The sequence below is a fragment of the Gymnoscopelus braueri genome (assembly GCF_963280865.1).
Source record: "Gymnoscopelus braueri genome assembly, chromosome: 18".
Classification (NCBI taxonomy): domain Eukaryota; kingdom Metazoa; phylum Chordata; class Actinopteri; order Myctophiformes; family Myctophidae; genus Gymnoscopelus; species Gymnoscopelus braueri.
In genome coordinates, this window is record NC_137618.1 from 21,522,516 (window position 1) to 21,541,674 (window position 19,159).

The 19,159-nt window shown below is 41.5% G+C and overlaps 3 protein-coding genes across 6 annotated transcripts in view; 2 read left to right on the plus strand and 1 right to left on the minus strand.

Moving 5' to 3' along the window:
- The window catches only part of col4a2 (collagen, type IV, alpha 2), a 71,221-nt gene extending 66,932 nt beyond the window's left edge, over positions 1 to 4,289 (plus strand). The window contains exons 43-48 of the mRNA XM_080456530.1: positions 1,013 to 1,111; positions 1,242 to 1,388; positions 1,480 to 1,596; positions 1,949 to 2,140; positions 2,260 to 2,546; positions 2,823 to 4,289. Of these exons, the coding sequence (XP_080312656.1) occupies positions 1,013 to 1,111; positions 1,242 to 1,388; positions 1,480 to 1,596; positions 1,949 to 2,140; positions 2,260 to 2,546; positions 2,823 to 3,077 (1,097 nt within the window). The 3' untranslated portion in view covers positions 3,078 to 4,289. The remainder of the gene's footprint in view (positions 1 to 1,012; positions 1,112 to 1,241; positions 1,389 to 1,479; positions 1,597 to 1,948; positions 2,141 to 2,259; positions 2,547 to 2,822) is intronic.
- Positions 4,290 to 4,365: 76 nt separating this feature from the next.
- On the minus strand, positions 4,366 to 9,008 carry rab20 (RAB20, member RAS oncogene family). Its single transcript, XM_080412995.1, has 2 exons — positions 8,432 to 9,008; positions 4,366 to 5,885 (listed from the first exon to the last, which is right to left on the minus strand). Exons 1-2 carry the CDS (start codon positions 8,619 to 8,621, stop codon positions 5,293 to 5,295), a joined length of 783 nt encoding a protein of 260 aa, XP_080269121.1. The 5' UTR covers positions 8,622 to 9,008; the 3' UTR covers positions 4,366 to 5,292.
- Positions 9,009 to 9,495: 487 nt separating this feature from the next.
- On the plus strand, positions 9,496 to 17,885 carry LOC308073819 (ATP-dependent (S)-NAD(P)H-hydrate dehydratase-like). Of its 4 annotated transcripts, none has more exons than XM_080412993.1 (12): positions 9,496 to 9,835; positions 11,058 to 11,244; positions 11,393 to 11,842; positions 13,205 to 13,355; positions 13,446 to 13,491; positions 14,466 to 14,554; positions 15,318 to 15,426; positions 15,597 to 15,647; positions 15,770 to 15,874; positions 16,449 to 16,569; positions 17,121 to 17,244; positions 17,490 to 17,885. In XM_080412993.1, the coding sequence occupies exons 2-12, from the start codon at positions 11,148 to 11,150 to the stop codon at positions 17,638 to 17,640; spliced, it is 1,494 nt and encodes a 497-aa protein (XP_080269119.1). In that variant the 5' UTR covers positions 9,496 to 9,835; positions 11,058 to 11,147; the 3' UTR covers positions 17,641 to 17,885. The 4 variants fall into 4 exon arrangements, 3 of the variants coding, with proteins under 3 accessions (XP_080269119.1, XP_080269118.1, XP_080269120.1); XM_080412994.1 differs by lacking the exon at positions 9,496 to 9,835 and adding an exon at positions 10,829 to 10,962; XM_080412992.1 differs by lacking the exon at positions 9,496 to 9,835 and having other exon boundaries at positions 10,026 to 11,244.
- Positions 17,886 to 19,159: the final 1,274 nt, after the last annotated feature.

The window sequence follows — 19,159 nt, forward strand, 5'->3', positions numbered from 1 at the left end:
TCTTGGAGTTACAGACCCATAAGTGTCCATTTGGGCCTCTGGTGGGCCCTGGACAGTGGATAAAATGTCTCAACTTTTTTCAGTAACATATAACAATATAACTAGTCTCACGCTTACTGCACCACAAGTGTCAACATTTTTATTATGATTAAAAATGAAACTATTTTGCAAAAAAATCTTTGTCTTGCTCCACATGTGATATTAAAGGAGAATTCCGGACAAATTAAGTGTTATCTTTGATGTCTCGTTACTCACCTAGCGACGTGAAAAGTGGCGTTCTTTTTTTCCATATATTCCCCTGTCGTCATTTTTTAAACCCCCTCCGTTGTCATAATGGGAGCGCGTGGGTAAGGGAAATTCGTCTATTATAACCGACGCAAAGTTGTTTTTTTCTCTACTAGTATTGATAGTAGAGTCTCATGATAGTCAAACATGCGTTGAAACTATCTGCGAGGCTGCCGTCAATGGCGAACGATTTAACACTGGTTGCTTGTTTCTTCCAGAACCTGGCAACTCGTGTTGCCAGAATCTGGAAATCATCATGAGACTCTACTATGAATACTAGTAGAGAAAAAAACAACTTTGCGTCGGTTATAATAGACGAATTTCCCTTACCCACGCGCTCCCATTATGACAACGGAGGGGGTTTAAAAAATGACGACAGGGGAATATATGGAAAAAAAGAACGCCACTTTTCACGTCGCTAGGTGAGTAACGAGACATCAAAGATAACACTTAATTTGCCCGGAATTCTCCTTTAAAAGAAAAATGTGTTCCATTCTATAATTCCAGCTATTGCTTTGCTGCATTAGACATTGGTTTGACATTCAACTTATTCAATACTATATCTGATCGCTAAATTCTAGTTTAAGCTTCCATGATGCATTCACAAACCAGCCTGTGGGCAGATAGTTACAGTATTGCATGGGGTTCTCATCCAGGGGTTTGCGAATCCCTAGGGCTTGAGGCACTTGTTGTAGTTGTTTGTTTGTTTTTGTTTTTTGCCTTATAGGCATAAAAGGGGAACAAGGAATGATGGGCGTTCCTGGTAGGTCTGGTGTCCAAGGAGACTTTGGACCAATCGGTCCAAAAGGAGACACTGGACCCACAGGTAAATTACCTTACGTGATCTTATACCAGCAATGTGATCTCAGATCACTCACTGGTTCTAAGCTGCTTTACATTTTAGACTTTCCCACTCATCATCACATGATGACGAGTCACTTGATTTATCCCTGCAGGTTTTCCCGGAGCTCCAGGTAACGCGGGTCCCCGCCCTACCCCCCCAAGACTGCCTGGTGACAGGGGCCCTAATGGACCGCAGGGTATCAGAGGACCTGAAGGGGTCCGAGGGGAAAATGGACCACAGGGATTCCCTGGAGATCAAGGTTAGTTTTCTGGACATGATATTAAATGTTGAACTTAACTGTCTGTCTGACTGAACTGTTCCACATATAATGATACTCCCTAACCTTACAGGTTTTCACGGACCCGAGGGGCACAAGGGCATGCCAGGAATTGGTGGTAGACCAGGTACCCCTGGATTCCGGGGAGAACCAGGACGAGGGGGGCACCCTGGTCTGGAAGGCCTGGAAGGTGTGTTTGGTGCTGTGGAGCTAGTTAGGATTAGGGGAAACTAGGCTGGATTAAAGAATTTAGAGGCTCAGGCAGGGAGAGTTATTGTAAACCACTAAGGAATGGGAAATGAGAGTTATCCACATGAAGCAGGCGTCTAGAAGGTCTATCAGGGTCTGAGTAGTATTATGTAATAATCAGTCTAGACTTGTGGACTATCATCAGGTTTTTAGGGCAGTTATGAAAGAATAATGTTATGTTTGTACAAATAAATCATATGATGTTTCATTTAACTGATTTAGGATATATTTAGGATATCCAAAGCAAATCCTGAGCTAAACACATCCATTTTGTTTCTGAATCCGTGCTACAGGTCGCCGTGGCAATCCTGGTATCTCTGGGATAACTGGCATGCCTGGACGCAGTGTCAGTGTGGGCTACCTGCTAGTGAAGCACAGCCAAGCAGAGCAGATTCCTATGTGCCCTGTGGGCATGTCTAAACTGTGGGATGGGTACAGTCTACTGTACTTTGAGGGCCAGGAAAGGGCCCACAACCAGGATCTAGGTATGTCTGTGTGAAAGATTCTCAAGATTAATCTGCACAGCACAAAAAGGTACTTTTTCTCACCGCAGATGTGTGCTGCTGAGTGTAATTACAGTATTATGCTGACTTGTGTTTTTCAGGATTGGCTGGTTCCTGCCTGCCAAAGTTCAACACTATGCCCTTCCTGTACTGCAACCCCGGAGACGTATGCTATTATGCCAGCCGAAATGATAAGTCCTATTGGTTGTCGACAACTGCACCTCTTCCCATGATGCCTGTGGAAGAGGAATCCATTGTACCACACATCAGCCGCTGCTCAGTGTGCGAAGCCCCGTCGGTTGCCATAGCAGTCCACAGCCAGGATATCACCATTCCTATGTGTCCTGTGGGCTGGCGGAGCCTGTGGATTGGTTATTCATTCCTTATGGTGAGTCCCCTCATCCTTTTTGACCATGGAAATCATTAATGATCCAAAGTGAAACCCACTGGCATAACGAGGCTTATGATAACTATTGTGAAAACAGCAGTAGGCTACTCATGAAATACATCAATTTGACTTCTCTATTTTGGGCAAATCAAATTTGCAAACATCTGCTAATATTTGCAAAAATATTTGAAAGTTTTCAAAAATAGCAGAAATAGCGTATAGGGCTTACGTGATTAATGTCTACTTCATTCCTTGTCTTTGTCCCTGGTCTCACAGCACACAGCAGCTGGAGATGAAGGAGGTGGCCAGTCTCTGTCGTCGCCTGGCTCTTGCCTGGAAGACTTCCGCACAGCACCATTTATCGAGTGTAATGGGGCCAAAGGCACCTGCCACTACTTTCTAAACAAGATGAGCTTCTGGCTAGCCTCCTTAGACCAGTCCTTCCAGACTGAGTTGACAGCAGAGACCCTCAAAGCAGGCCAGCTCCTCTCACGCATCAGCCGCTGTCAGGTCTGCATGAAGAACCTGTGAGCGAGACTTGCTTCAACGCAATTACAACAATTGTAATTGTAATTGTAAATTGATGCCACCAGGAAGAAGTCGTAGACATGGATCTCATGTCAGTTCTCTCTCCATTTGCTAGACAGAAGCAACAGAGGGGGATTGATATACTTAACTTACCCCCCATGTAAATATGATACCATAAAGTTCTGGCTTGGACCATGCGATGCATCTGGCTATGAGGGAAAAGTCCCACTGTTTTTAAGAAGCAGAAGACAATCCCCATCATAACAGCATTCGAAAATAAAGTGTATTTTTGTTGTATTTGAAATGGTGCTTATTTTTTTAACTTATTACCTCAGATATGATACAGTACATCATTGTATTAAAAGATCCAACATACAGCTGAACCAAAGATGCCTGTGTGTGCACTGCTTCAGTTAGAACTTTTCTAAATGGTTTTATTCTTATTGGGTATATTGCCCAACAATGCCACTAACACTGCTCCTCAACCGATTGTAAATTATGCCTGGCTTGATGTCTTAAACAATGGAGTAAACACTAAACAGTATTATTCTTTCTTTCAAATATTTGTACAAAGTCTAACCTTTTTATACAATTAAATAAACCCACTTGAAATTGATGTTAATTTTTGTGATATATTCATCAGTTATTTCTAAATCATGTATATTGTTTACTTATGTATTACATTGTATCATTTGGCCACACAAAATGCACTGATTATTTTTTCTGTATTTATATCTGCTAAATGAACTTATTTTGGTTTTGTCCAATATGTCACACCATTTTATTTTCCTCTGCCCTTTGCTACTGGTAACCTAGTTGTACTATGGTGTGCCATATCAAAAATAGCTGATCTACGATGCATTGTGAGCTTGTTGATCTGCTTCTTTTTCCCCCCCCATGGGACACCATTGTACAACAGAGTATAACAGCTGAATCTGCCAACAGTAGAGAATGTAAACAGCCCTGATCAAAGTTCAGAGCCAAAGATTTGATCACAGCAAATGTTTGCCTTCAGTGATGTGGTTTACAGCTTTTCTTTTACACAATTCTCAGAAGTAGGTCAATTGTTCTACTCCATGTTCTTTTTGAGATTCAACTTTGATGTTTAATGATTAAAGAATGAAGTCAGGCCAATTGTCGATTTCCCTTGAGTGACAATGTTTTATGCATTATACTGTAATTGAAAATTAACAAATTAAATGGGATTTGTGTTCACTTGGCTGGTGCTCTTATTGCTAATCTACTGTACTCTTCACCATCTAATCTCACATGCTAAAACAACTGCATCGTGGGATTTCAAAATAAAAATCTTTATTATTATAGCATCTTTAAAAAAAAAACATTAACAGGGATATTTACAATGTGTAGTTCAATACATTTACAGTGCAGATTATGTGCAAATGAAATGTGAAAGATCAATATCACAGCAAGTAATAAATCAAAAGCAAAAAGTGATTTTTATGCATTAAGGAATCCTTAAAATAGGACTAGTTTACACAATATAACGTGCCACTCGGGTTAACAATTAGTGCCGTTTAACAATTGACAATATTCACATGGCAGCCATTTTTCTTATGTCATAAATTATTTGTAACCCCACCTCGGAGTACGACATAAGAGCAAATAGCCACCGTGAAAATATTGTCAATAACATTAGTGACATTCTCATTTCAAAACGCAAATAGCAGTGATTGACTTATGTGTTGTGTATCAATGTAAGTGTATCAGTAGTAGTGATTGCTCATAGACACGACCCTGTGCTGCACATAATGTAAAAGCAGCTTCTGTCCATTTAATGGAAAGGTTTTTTTTTTTTTTTATGTACAAATTAGTATCCCAGCATTAAGTTACTTCCTACATCATCCTTCAAATATCATTGCAGATGATAAAACACAATATTGCTTTTGAGCTTTGATTGTCTGACAGCTTCAAGTGTGTGTGTGTGTGTGTGTGTGTGTGTGTGTGTGTGTGTGTGTGTGTGTGTGTGTGTGTGTGTGTGTGTGTGTGTGTGTGTGTGTGTGTGTGTGTGTGTGTGTGTGTGTACATACAGTATAGCCAATACCAACCGATCTCTCAACAGAAGCTCACCAAGGAACACAATCTCAGTATCTCTTTGTGACCATAGCAACTTGTAGATTAAACTTTAAAATAACAGTCACCTTTCTGTTCATGGCCACTCCTCCACCAGGGGGGGGTGGAGAGAGACCTTTGGCAGGGCCTAGCAGCAGGAGGCTTTGGACCGCTTGCCATTCACCCCACTGCACTCTTCCAGGTTAACGGTGGGAGATCCCTGGTTCTCATTCCTCTTCCTGAGGATATAAGGCAGCACCAGATCAAACAGTTTCTCAAACAGAAGGTCCACATTATACCCCGTCTTGGCGCTCGTCTCAAAGCACATCTTCTCAGCAGGTAGGCTGGTCTTTTCGTCCAGGCCTTTATAACGCAGTATCCTTCCATACAGTGCCACCGCATCGTCATGGCTAACCTGTTTCACTCCTGAGAGGAAGGTGGGGGAGGCAGGCGGAGTGGGGCAGGAAGAGGGAATCTCCAGCTCTGTCCTCTCCTCCTCGCCCTTAGCTTGGTCATCCATGCCTCCATCTGTGGCCTGGGCCATATGGGCCTTGGGGTCTGTGAGGTCTGCCTTATTGCCAACTATAGCGTAGATGCAGTCGTGATTGGCGGTGTCAGTCAGGGAAAGGAAACGCTCCTCCAGCTCGGCCAGGCTCTGCCAGTTGGTGACATCGTAGGTGAGGATGATGGCTGCTGCACCTCGACAGTACATGGAACCCAACCCGTGGAACTGCTCGCGGCCTGGAGTAGAGAGGCAGCTATTAGTAACGACTGATGACAACTATCCATTCAAACCCAATATGAGCGTGCAATAGAAAGACAGACAAACACACACAAACACATATTTTCAAAAATATTCCAGCCAAACATCAAGGAATAACTATACAGTCACATCCTCCTCAGTGTTAATATATTGTGTACAAATGTAACCAAATGGTGTGAGTAGAAAACACACCCACTATAAAATCATGCAGCTTCAAAATCACGACAAAAGTAAAATAAGTTTAAATTGTTCATCATGAAGAGAAACAAAAATGCTGTAAACCATAAAGTAGAAAAGAAAAGTAGAGACCATGAGCAGCTGGGAAACAAAGGGAACCTTTGTTGATGACATATGCAGCAAGGATTCCTGAGGGTACACAGTGTGTGAATAAAAGAATGACCAGTCTGCATGCCTTTTTTTTTTTTATAATATTGAGTTTGTAACATTCCTTTGAGCTTTACAGATGAAATGTCACTCTTCTGTATGGGGGCAACCTTTTCGAGTCATGGTCTACTTTTTACAGGGAAATAGAACAAAGGGTTGTTTTTAAGGGAAATGATTGAGAAGGGTCCACGCCATACACTGGTGCTATTGTGAAACACGGCTGACCATGACGTCATAGCCAGGTGCTGATGCGTCCATTAATAGGGCGGATTAGTTGAGATGTTACGGAAACCAAAAGTCAAACCCACGAATCTGGCCCCCCTTGTTAATGCATGCATTAGTCATCCTTTGGAACAGAACTGCGCAATATTCACTGTCAATGAGTGAATGTGAGGAAAGAAGACAAAAAGGTTAAAGCATGTGAAGTCAGGTTCTGCCAGTCTTCCTATCACAGCCATGTAATGTGACTGATCATGTGACTGATATGAGGAACACAGCGGATAGCTGAAAGGCCCTGAGCAACTAGAGTCTTCAAGTTCCTCAGAAATCACATACTGAACCTCATTCAGAGAGCTTTATCGGTGAGGAAAAGGAGTACAACACTCTACTGTCAAAAAGAGGGAAAGAGAGGAAATTCTGCAGAAAATGTCACAAACATGTTAGGACAGGCCTCATAATGGCCATCATCACATAGTTTTATCCCTGTGCTGATAAGACACTCAAAATTTTAACTTTAATGACTCAGTGCTGGTGTAGCATTTCTGTAACCCAATGGCAAGAAACATAGGAGCATTTGAGGCCATAGGGTTTATGGAACAAAGTTCATCAGTTTCAAGATTATTTGTTAGCAGCGGTGGTGAACTTTATAGTCCTTAAGGCTATATGTACACTTTGGCTCTAAACTTCTTTGCAACAGAGCAACAATACATAGTTTTGCAATAGTGGAGAATCTGGGGATGCCAAATGATTGGGTAATTCCGGACAAACAGTTTGTGGAGATCTGACATGCCTAATATGCGTACTTCCACTTTGCCCTAAATTATCTCAATGGTCACACTCATCACCTCACAGCACTTTACACAAATACTGGTCGCTGGCACCAGTATTTGTGGAAAGCATTGGCTAAATATGTGCTTAGTATGATAATCATTGGATTTCGTGGCCGGCATCTTTACTCACACAACGTCACTGGCAAAGTTTACTCTGCCATAGAGCCCATTCCCAACATAATGTTATGTTACGTATCAGAGCTAAGTGAACGTATCTTATTGTTCTGTATCCAATGCACACACATCCACAAATGTAGTTACTTCCACCAAAGAGGTTGTTTTCAAACCATCTGTTTATCTGGCTGAGTGAGACCAACATCCCGAAACTAATAGCCAGATTGCCATGGAATTTGTTGTGTATATTCATGCTCCCAAGAGGAAGAAACCTAAAGTGACCCCATGACTTTTCCCCCAGTGTCACCATATCAGCAAAACTGGGTTCCTGCAGAGCTGAGATAACTGCACTTTCGGACACACACTGCAGTTTCCGCCTTTAGGGTTGGAGTTAGGGTTATGGTTACAGTTAGGTTTGGCCAAACATTCAAAAGAGCAAACTGAGGAGATTTGCAGGCCTTGGCAGGGGTCTACTGTTGTTGTTTTGTTGTTAGTGTTGTTCAAATTGGAGTTGCGATTTCATATTTACACACATAATGTTACAAAGTAAACTGGTGGTTGTGTGTTTAGGGAAGGCAACAATAGCGCAGGATTGCTGACCATACTCTATTTGCTAGAAAACAAGTGTTTAGTGAACATATGGTTCTTCTGAGAGAGCTTATTTGCTCAGCATTGGGCTGAAGTAAACAGTCTCACGCCAAGGCTACAGTAAAATCCTGAGATGAATTTAACTATTTCTATTTCTATGTATCTGTGGAAATGGAAACCAACTCCAAATGGACCCAAACTCTGAGAGTATAAAGGGAGCCTGGACCCTTACTTTAAGGGTACTCTAAGTAAAGTAACACGAGAATGTTACTGTGTACAAACCCTCAGGTGGACAAACCCTACAGTTAGATAATAAACCACGCCAGGGGCAAAAAACACAATGCGACACAATAAAAACTAACGGTATATAGAAACAAAGCGAGCATTACCAGCAGTGTCCCATATGGAGATATTGTAAGGACCCCACTGTTTGAGGTAAAACGCCCCTCCGACGGTGCTGATGGTGTCTTTGAACTTCCTCTCCGTGTACCTGTGGAGCAGAGACGTCTTCCCCACGTTCATGTCTCCCAGAATCACCACCTTCACGTCGGGTTTCTTCATCTTCGACATCTCGGGCATGTTGTCGGTGCTCTTTGGGGGGTGTTTTAAAAGAGCAACAGTCCTTTAGCCGCCAGTCAACTTGCTGTTGCGTTCATAAAACCCCATCAGAACAAACATCTATTGTTTACGGTATCGTATCCTAATCCGACATTTGTTCCGAATGAAAATAACGAAGGTTACAAATAATGAAGCTAGAAGAAAGCTCCACTGCTAACCAGAGTGGGTCGTCATGTTGTTGCAGGCTCAGAGTGAACTTCACAAACTACTGAGGTGAAACGGGAAGTGAGTCAAAAAGTACAATCTCTTTGGTAGAAAGGGGGTACGCACGATTTGCCACACCGGTTCGCCCTGATGAGCGGATTGTTATGTTCATGTACTCGACACGATCTACACACACACAGTGATGGTAAAAGTACTCACATTCTTTACTTAAGTAAAATTATCAATACTGCAATGTAGAAATAATCTGTTACAAGTAAAAGGATTGGTATAAAAATGTACTAAAAGTACCAAAAGTAAATTATTTGTGCAGAATGTCCCGTTTCACAAGATGATATCTAAAATGTATACAAAATGTTTAGAAAATAGCAGATCTACAATTGCTCACTCGTGGTATCACGATGCCTTGTAGCCAATGGCCAAAGTTTAAGTAGGGCTGAAGTGGTAAATGTATGTTTTGTAATTATAATCCAAATCTACAAAGTAACTAGTAACTAAAGTTTTCTAATAATTGTTAAGTGGAGTAAAAAGTACAATATTTGCCTCTGAGATGGAGTAGAAGTAAAAGTATAAAAACATTTGAAATACTCCACTAAAGTAAAAACATACCTCAAAACTGTACTTTACTTGAGTAAATGTACTTAGTTACTTACTGGTCTCGCCGTAAAAAGTTATTGTTTTAATAGCTTATGTATTACAGTATAACGGCATTACTTTTCAGGCGAAATAAAGATGAACAAACCAAACAAGTAAAACACTTTCATTTAGCCACTGACATGACCGAAAGATGGCAGAAACCTATTAATTAAAAATAATAATACTAATAATCCTGTATCGCCTACAATAGTCGTGCTGTTTAACTACAAAATGTGTCAGTATACCTTTAATTGCTCCAACCAATTGAATACCAGTAAACATCAGAGCTTTCTTCCTGTGTTGCACAGGACAAAATAATCGCCTCATGATCAAGAATATTGTCCTATTTTCAGCGTTGACGCGCAAATCCAGTTTAGGTAAGAAGGATCCGGTTGTCTTTGGAATATTAGGAATGAATGCGGTGGTTGTGTTTTCATTGAGACATATGAGACAGAATGCCGCAAGAGACTCAAATGGTCGCCTTTTGCTTCATCACAATTGCGCTGTCGATTGTTGTAACACTGGCACTGGTCTATACGAATAACGAAGGTAAAGTATGAAACGGCGTAGTGATAATTATAGTTATTTCACGTTAGTGTCTTTGCTTCTAAACTTTTGTACACACAAAACAAATCGTCTGTCGTTCTTTAGCATTTCAGTGCAGGGGACAAATGAACAAGGAGGAACTCTAGGACCCCGCAGACACCCTGGCATGGACGATGTAGGCGGAGACATTCCAAATGAGGTTTAGAGACGACTGAACTGGGGTCAGTTTAGCATTTGGTCCGTCAATGTTAAACGTCGCCTTGTGGGCGGGGTTACTGATCCCAGTTCAGTTTTGATGGCTAAATGTCACCCAAAGAACGTATTTTTGACGTAGGTGATAAAGATTCTAGACACTGGCTAGCATGCGAATAGTTTTACACAGTACAGGAAATTGCTTGTATTTAAAAAAACTGGAAATACTACGATTGCTAGGTGGCACAAAGTTGACGAACCCAACAGTTGTTATTTGGAGCACCGGGAGTATCGCGGCTGTGATGTAACGTTAGCAAAAACTGGGCAAACCGCCGTATCAGCCGTCCATCATCATCATATCCGCAGTGTCAACATATCCATTTGTTATCTAGGGCGCGTTCGAAAATACAGCACTGAGCGCACTGGCCAATACAAACTAATAGGCGAGTGTGCTCCGGTGCGTAATTTCCGAACGCACCCTTAGTTGACTTGCTTTTACTGTCGTTACAAGGCGGACCCTGTTTTGGACCGACCATGCATGCAAATACAACACGGGGTTTTCTGTGGTCGGATGTAGAGACCAGAACCTTGCTGAACATCTGGGGGGAGCAGGACATCCAGGTAGCGCTGGACGGAAACTTCCGAAACAGCTTTGTCTACCGAGACGTTGCGCGGCGGCTGGGGGTGATGGGCTTTGAGAGGACCCCGGAGCAGTGCCGCGTGCGGATCAAGAGCCTCAAGAGGCAATATTTACTTGCGAAGGAAGGCAATCTGCGGAACAACGGGCAGTATCACAAGATATGTAAGTTTTACGACGCGATGGAAAGGATTTTAAGCAACCGACCTGCGATTGACCCTCAGGAGTTCATTGACAGCGGGGCAGGTGGCGATGAGACGGGGGATGGCGCGGAAGAGGATGGAGATGATGTTCAGGACACATACTCGGAGACCATGGGAGAATGTCCCATTCCTGCAGAAACTGAAGTGAAGCTGGAGTATCCGACTGTTCCCATTCCTATTCCTGTTAAAGTGATGGTGGGAAATAATGGTCAGTGCTCAAACTGTATCCATATAATACCAGCTCTCGTAAAGTTGTATAATATTCTGTTAACTGTTATTCAAACAATTGCATTGTGCAGACCTGCATTTTATGTACCTTTTTTAATCATTTACAATGTTGGATTCTTTTACTACAGGTGGAACATTGAGGCAAAACAAGAACAGTAGCCAGGGAGCCAGTAGTCTGTCGCCCGGCAAGCCAAAACGGCAGAGGAAGCGGCGGGCAAACTTCCCCATGGAGAAGCTGATGGAGCAGTTCCTGGAGCAGAGCGCCCAGGCTGAGGAGTGCTTCTACCGGATGGAGGAGCAGCGTCTGCGGGCAGAGGACCGTCGGAGAGAAGTCGAACATTCCAGGGAGCTCCAAATGCTGCAGATGCTTGGCCAGATGTTCTCCAACATCTCCCCTGCCAGCTCTGCTCCGGCAGAGTCGCCATCCAGGACAGTGCCCCCCGCCAGTGCCCCTGTATACTCCAGTGCCTCTCCCTCTTGTACACGTGGCCAGTCCAGTCATCACCGACGTCCTTCACCCCCGGCAGATTATTTGAACCAACAAAGTCAACAGTTCAACCCAGATCCCAATTCATTAGGTATTAGCTTTTCTGTGACACTGGAGCCTCAAAATGGAGACCTCAAAAGATACATCCACAATATTGACAAACACAATGATGGAGCCATTACTCTGTTACAGTAGCCTAAATTGTGTTTTGCGTGAGGTTCTTTGTTTTGTTTTGGGGGGTTTCTCAGTGCAGTAGACACTATGGGCCGGCTCAGACAAGGCATTAAAATGCATTGTGGATACTCTGGCTGCAAGCTTTAAACACAGGTCTGAACAGTCTTAAATTTTCCTCAAGACATCCTGGTATTTTCTGGGTGGTGGGTGAGGTAAAACACTCACCCACTACTACGGCAGAGAACCGGGTTTGATTCCCAACGGTGGTGCCTCTTGCCCGGTGCTTCAACAAACACAGTTGCAGAGTTCACAGATGGGTATTGATAGCAACCAAGACCCCAGGCCAGTACACAGGGGAATTTACATCTTGGGGCCTGATTGCTAAGGCCACATTCGGAGGTGGCCTGGGACACATAATACACATGTAGTGTAGTGGGAACACAAAGGTGTCCCTGTCAACAAGTGCATGCTATAGTCAATAACATTGCATGCACATTTTGGCTAGTCATTGCTTGTAAAAGTTTGTCTAGCAATTATTGGCTAGGTGGCATTATCTACAATGCCTGAAAACTTCCATAGTGAAAAGATTCACAGCACCAGCTTGCATTGTGGATCTTTTGTTAAGTAATTGAATTGTGCGGTGGATCTTTTCACTAGATATCTATATGGACAGCTTAATGTTCCAGAGAGAATGACGTGTCTTTGTTTTAAACGGGGACTTAAGCTCTCCAAAAAGGAGAGGCTCTTGGAAAAATACAATAGAGGCCCCCAGAGTGAATAAAACACATAATATTGTGGACGATTAAGTTATTTACAATGCATAAGATTTGTATTTGGCGTACATGGTTCAGCACAAGCTATTCTTAACGCCATGTGGGTAAGTTACGACAGGTGACGGGTATCTGCATTAAGCCTATCCCAAAAATGATTATAAGGGGATGTGCATGGGTAACTCCATTTACTCTCTATATAGTCTATTTATCAAGAGTGCGTGGAACATCTTGAGCACTGCAGGCCGGTTTGCCTGTTTTTTTTAGCATGACTATTTGCATATTGAGAAAATAAGTGGGCACTAAAACACAGTTCAGTCACATTCCAATTTAAGATGTAACAGCAATCTATCTCAACTGGATATATCTGGATACAACCAGATCTGAATTCTGAGCTGGGCCTATGCTAGTTGTGTTTTATTTTGGATTTAGTTCAAGACAAGTACAGTAGTATATCATGTCAGTGCTCAGCTGGAATTTAATTTAATCTCTCGCTATGTTTCTCCCAGTCATTGATCGCTACTTCAGCTTTGGCTCCAAGGGACACAGAGGGATGGATGATGATATCCTTACACTGGTGAAGAGTATCATCCCTCCACTGACATCAAAAAAGCACAAGGGTCAAGATGGAAGAATTGGGATCATTGGAGGTTGCAAAGAGTACGTTGTGCAATAGGAGTGTATTTTAGATTATATATTCTCTATAGAGCCTTGTTCTTAGTTCTTTCCTTCTTCTGTCTCTCATGTCAGGTATACAGGAGCGCCATACTTTGCTGCCATCTCTGCACTGAAAGTGGTAAATGCTCAACATTTTCAATCATTAAAGGGAGGGCCACTATCATGGGTTTCAACATTACTACACTAGCTACTCTTACCCTTTTAGACTAAATGTCTGACTGTACCTCTTGCTGTTTACATTTCTGACTAATAAAGTATTCAGCTCAGTGGCACTGTGATTAGAGTGTCCGCCCTGAGATTTGGAGGTTGGGTTCAATTCCCGGCAGAGTCGTACCAAAGACTATAAAAATTGTACCCAATGCCTCCCTACTTAGCACTCCGCATCAAGGGTTGGATTGGGTGTATGTCCGTGCAACATGCTACAGTCATGTCCAGGGGGGTGTACTTGTACATCATGGCCGGGAATGTGCTTGACTTGTACATCAATCGCCTCACGATACAGAAACAGGAGACAGGCTCCTGACCTATGGGCCACATGGCTCGGGAACCATTTGTTCCCAAGGCTACTTGCATATCACAGCTTTCAACATTATCTGTACATTATGTATTTTTTCCCCACCACAGTGTATTTGTTGTAGGGCTAATGTATCATTAATGGCCATAAAACTGAGCAGTCTTCTGGATCTGTGAAATTCAGCCTAGTAAAATCAGCGAATGTAAAAAGCCACTACTCTTGGTGGCCATGACTTTGTTTTTGTTCACTTTGTTCACTGCAAATAGCCATCGTAACTTCAGATTTTTAAAAATTTGGTCAAGTTAATCATGGCCATAGAATGTGGGTGATGCCTGCAAAATACACTATAGGATTTGTAGGCAAACAGAAAGGTGAAAACAGCCAGAAAGGGTCATTTAACTTTCTCCCGCAATATGGATTGAATGATAAATATTGTTGTTTCTTAAAAATTCACTGAAATGGACATCAGAGGCATTATAGTGTCCCTTTAACATTCTGATCCGTTCTTATTAGTTTATTAGTAAGTCAGTAGTATTAGTGTAGTATAGTGACATTGTGTCTTTGCTGTCTCTCTCTAGGGGGCTGACCTGTCTCATGTATTCTGCACCAGGGATGCTGCAACTGTAATCAAGTCATACAGCCCTGAGCTCATAGTGCATCCTGTACTGTAAGTATGCTTTGAACCATTGAGTAATACTGTAAGGCAAGGCAAGGAATTTTATTTGTATAGCACATTTCAACAACAAGGCAATTCAATTAAATGTGCTTTACACAAAACATCAAGCAAACGAAACACAATTATAACATGATGACATTAGGATGCATAAAACAAAATAAGTAAAAATAACAAATTCAATGACAGTGCAGAAGAGAAAGAAAAGTACTATAATACTTATATAAGTAAGTAGCCTAGAAATCGTAAGAGGATTTTATTTTTACACTTACAAGTACAATCTTGCTCGCTAGCTTCATGATATTTGATAGAGGATAAACAAGTATTAGTTATGAGTGATATATTTACAACTACAATTTACAATATACAGTATATGAACACCACAATTTTTTTATTTCACATACTCAAATATTCTGTTTCGGTTCTGAGTAGGCATGTGTAAACACCATATCCCATTTACAATAACAAAGATTGTCTCATCCAGATTAAGAAACACAGTAAGATAACTGCTTTAAACAAAATGTCTGGGACTTTGAGACATTTTTTTTTCTTGTTTACTTTTGTTCTTCATGGTGTGCTTAATGCTCAGTTGCCAAGGTCGTGTTAAAAATGTAAAAAACATGTGTATAGCAGGATTATTGATGTGATGAGCATCCATATCCAAATAAGAGCTTAACTGGGAAGGGAGCTGTTAACCATGATGCTGTGGGCATATAAAACATCCTCTTTGTGGCACATTTATGTATTATTTATGTAGGGACAGCCCCAATGCAGTGGAGGAGATAGAGAAATGGCTCCCAAGATTACACAGCCTGGTGGTGGGCCCAGGACTAGGGAGGGAGGACGCACTCCTGAAAACAGCCAAGGCATGTGAAATATACCTACAGTATCCAATGCTAATATTCCACTGTGTCTACTACCCTCATGCAACTGAATACATTTTCAACAATTATTTAACAAATGCAATAGCTTAACCAATATGTATTGTGTTTGTGATTATTATGATCTTCAATTGAAACTTTCCCTCCCTTTTTAGGAGGTGATAGAGAAGACAAAAGCAAGAGATATTCCTATAGTTATTGATGCAGTAAGTCCTCATCTTGTTAAATTATTGGCTGTGTAAGAGATCGGACTGTAATGGCAAAAATCTGAATTGCACTGATTTGACAGTGTAGCTGAGTGGTTTGTTTGTTTGTTTGTCTTCAACAGGATGGATTATGGCTAGTTGCACAGCAGCCATCTGTCATTCAGGGGTACAAGAAGGGCATTCTTACACCTAACTTCATGGAGTTCACTCGACTATATGAAGCACTGGTGGGTCTTAACATTACATAATAGCTTAATCGTGGTTATTTGAGATAATCGCAATTATTTTTGCATAATCGTCAGAATCGTTTCCATTCATCTGTATAAATTAATCTGTAGAAAAATGTACATAAATATTCAAGAGCTTATAGATCTGCTATTTTCACTACTTTTTAACATTTTTGAAAGTATACAATTTGTAAATATATGTTCTGTTTTTGCCATAGTGCATTATTTATTTTTGGTATTGGTATCGGTCATTGCTTTGCACATTTAACTTATTTTGTTATATCTGCCCTGTGCAATTTTGTTTACAAAGCCTAAAAGGCAAAAAGAAATGTAATTTGTATGTTCCAACCAAAAACACAATTATTAACTGAATGACATTAATCAAAGTCAAATTTCATGACAGCCCTAGTGGGTTTCTCAGCAAAATTCAACAAGGGACTAATAAACGGCAACATCCTGCATTGTGTGTGTGTGTGTGTGTGTGTGTGTGTGTGTGTGTGTGTGTGTGTGTGTGTGTGTGTGTGTGTGTGTGTGTGTGTGTGTGTGTGTGTGTGTGTGTGTGTCAATGTTTTAGCACCAGGAACCTATGGACAGCGATGATCATCAGAGGAACGCCATGCAGCTCAGTGTAGCTATGGGCAACATCACTGTGGTGCTCAAAGGGGAACAGGATGTGATCACGGATGGCACCAAGGGTTTGTACGCAGCATCCGCATCCAACCACTTAAACTCCATAGACTTAGTAAACTGGACCTGAGTTGGCTCTGTACTTGGACCGCTCTCTTCCGTCTACACCAAATCTCTTTGCCAAAAATAGACTATGCGTTGTGAGCTTGTAGATCAGATATTTTTGGATGATGTTCCCATTATATGGATGCTGGGGTTCAAGTGGTTCAGTACTTCAGTTCAGATCATTACACTTCAAAAACTATTTTTTATGATAACTATAGAGAGATCTTTCCTCACATGAGCCTTAGTTCTTTATTTGTCAATTGAGAAATCAATTTAAAAAAAAGAAGATATTGCATGCTTACACTGTGTGTGTGTGTGTGTGTGTGTGTGTGTGTGTGTGTGTGTGTGTGTGTGTGTGTGTGTGTGTGTGTGTGTGTGTGTGTGTGTGTGTGTGTGTGTGTGTGTGTGTGTGTGTGTGTGTGTGTGTGTGTGTGTGTGAGCATGTAATATCTTAATATAATAAGCATGTATATTACAATGTGTAAACAGTCTAATAGAGTCCTCTTGTCTACAGTGATCCTGTGCAGCGTTGAGGGCAGCGGGAGACGATGTGGAGGACAAGGTGATCTTCTCTCTGGATCTTTAGGTGTGCTAGCACACTGGGCCTATGCTATGCAATCTGCAGGAATTGCCAAAAGGTACAGACATGATACGCTAGTTTGGAAATGTGTTTGTTTAACTCTGAGTGTATAAATGGAACCGAATGGACCCGTAAGGCTCCTCTCTGAGTTACAAATTGATCACTTAACACTGGATTTTACTGTGTTGTATTTTTAAAATATTTAATTGTATTATTTTAAACTGAAGCCGTTATTAATATAATATTGGCTAATATTGGCATGCTTCCTAATCATTGAATAAATCTGTCTTATCCAACTTTCAGTGTCAATCCATCAATCATTGCAGCGTTTGGGGCTTGCTCCCTGACCAGGCAATGCAACAGTCACGCATTCCACCAACGCGGCCGATCCACTACCACCTCAGATATGATCGAGGAGATCAACTCTGCCTTCAAAAAGCTCTTTGAAAACTGAAAAAAAAAAAGTAAAAACTGTAAAAATGTGTGTTTGTATAAACTTACATACTACGTTTAGCATCCACACAACAAGCAATGTCCAAGTAGTGTGTGGCTGGACTAGTGGAAGTGGAGAATTGGGTTTGATGGAGCAGGTGTGGGAAAGGCACCCCAGGAGAGTTTTCGTAATCCCATGCTCACACAATAAGCTGGTGCTGTGTTAATTATATGCCTGTTTGAATATGAAATAAATATCAGGAAACATTTAAATTACGTTTTTATGTGATCCACCTGAGTAAAATCTGATGCTCTTATTTGATTCTGTCGCACTCGCCACATGGGGGTGATGTTGACAGAGGTGAAGCTGATTCGACTTTAATCAGTCCTGCACTGCATGCAAAGGTTTTTTTTCCCTTTACATTTTTGAGCAAATATGAGCATAATACAATTATATTATGTTAATTCTGAAGGGTTGAAATGTGTGTGTACTATTTCGATATGTGCACGTTGTGTCCCTTGTACAGCAGCACCATTTGGTCGTATAATCTAGTCTGTCCCAAAACGTTCCTTTGCTGGCCATGAGGAATTCTCCACATAAAAAGTAGGATTGCTAACATAAAATATGTCAAATTTGACTACCCACTCAGAAGTGACAGAAATACTTCACCTGTACAATATTTGTCTCTGAGATGTAGTGGAGTAGAAGTAAAAGTATTGAAATACTTGAAATAGTAAAGAAAAGTAGGCCGGAAAACATGTCCACAGTAAGATGAACAATTTAAAGTATGAATGAATGGGGTTACTAGGTGTAAGTATGCAGGATTAGTAGCCTGCCAAAGTTTGTACTTGTTTCCCTTTAAATGTCCATTTCCGCATTGACAGTGCATTGGCATACCTGCCAACCTCAGACCATGCTGGGGGTCCCCCTAGATTTTTTTAAACATAATTTTCAGTATTCTGGTGGGGGGGGGGGTCTGTGGACAAATACATATTAATATGGAGGTCCTTGATTTGAAAATGTTTTGGAACCAGTGGTTTTTGCAACATTATGAAACGAGCCCAAATATGCAACTACACTTTAGAAACAAGTCCAAAAAAACGCAACCCACAACTACCAATATTAATAAGCAACTTTACAGGAAAAACACGCCCAAAGTCGCTTATAATAAGCAGACATGGCAACACAAGTCCACAGGGAGACACCACAACAAAGGCTGCTTTCCAGCTAGCCTATTTCGCCGCACATTGGTGTCGCGCGCCTAAACACAGCCGATGTACAAGCTCACCGCTAGTCGCAGCGCGACGCGCTGTGAGCTTGTACATCTTACTTTCCTCGCACGACACCGTCTTGGGATGAAGTGTAAAGTGCGTGACGCGTAGCTGCACGCGCATGCGCACAACCGAAGACATTATAAGCCACTCATGGCTTCTTTTCTAAAAAAAAATTGTAGTTGCGGTTTGATAATAATGTTGTTCAAACCAGTGTCTCTCAAACATTTTCAAATCAAGGACCCCCAAATGAATATGTATTTGTCTGC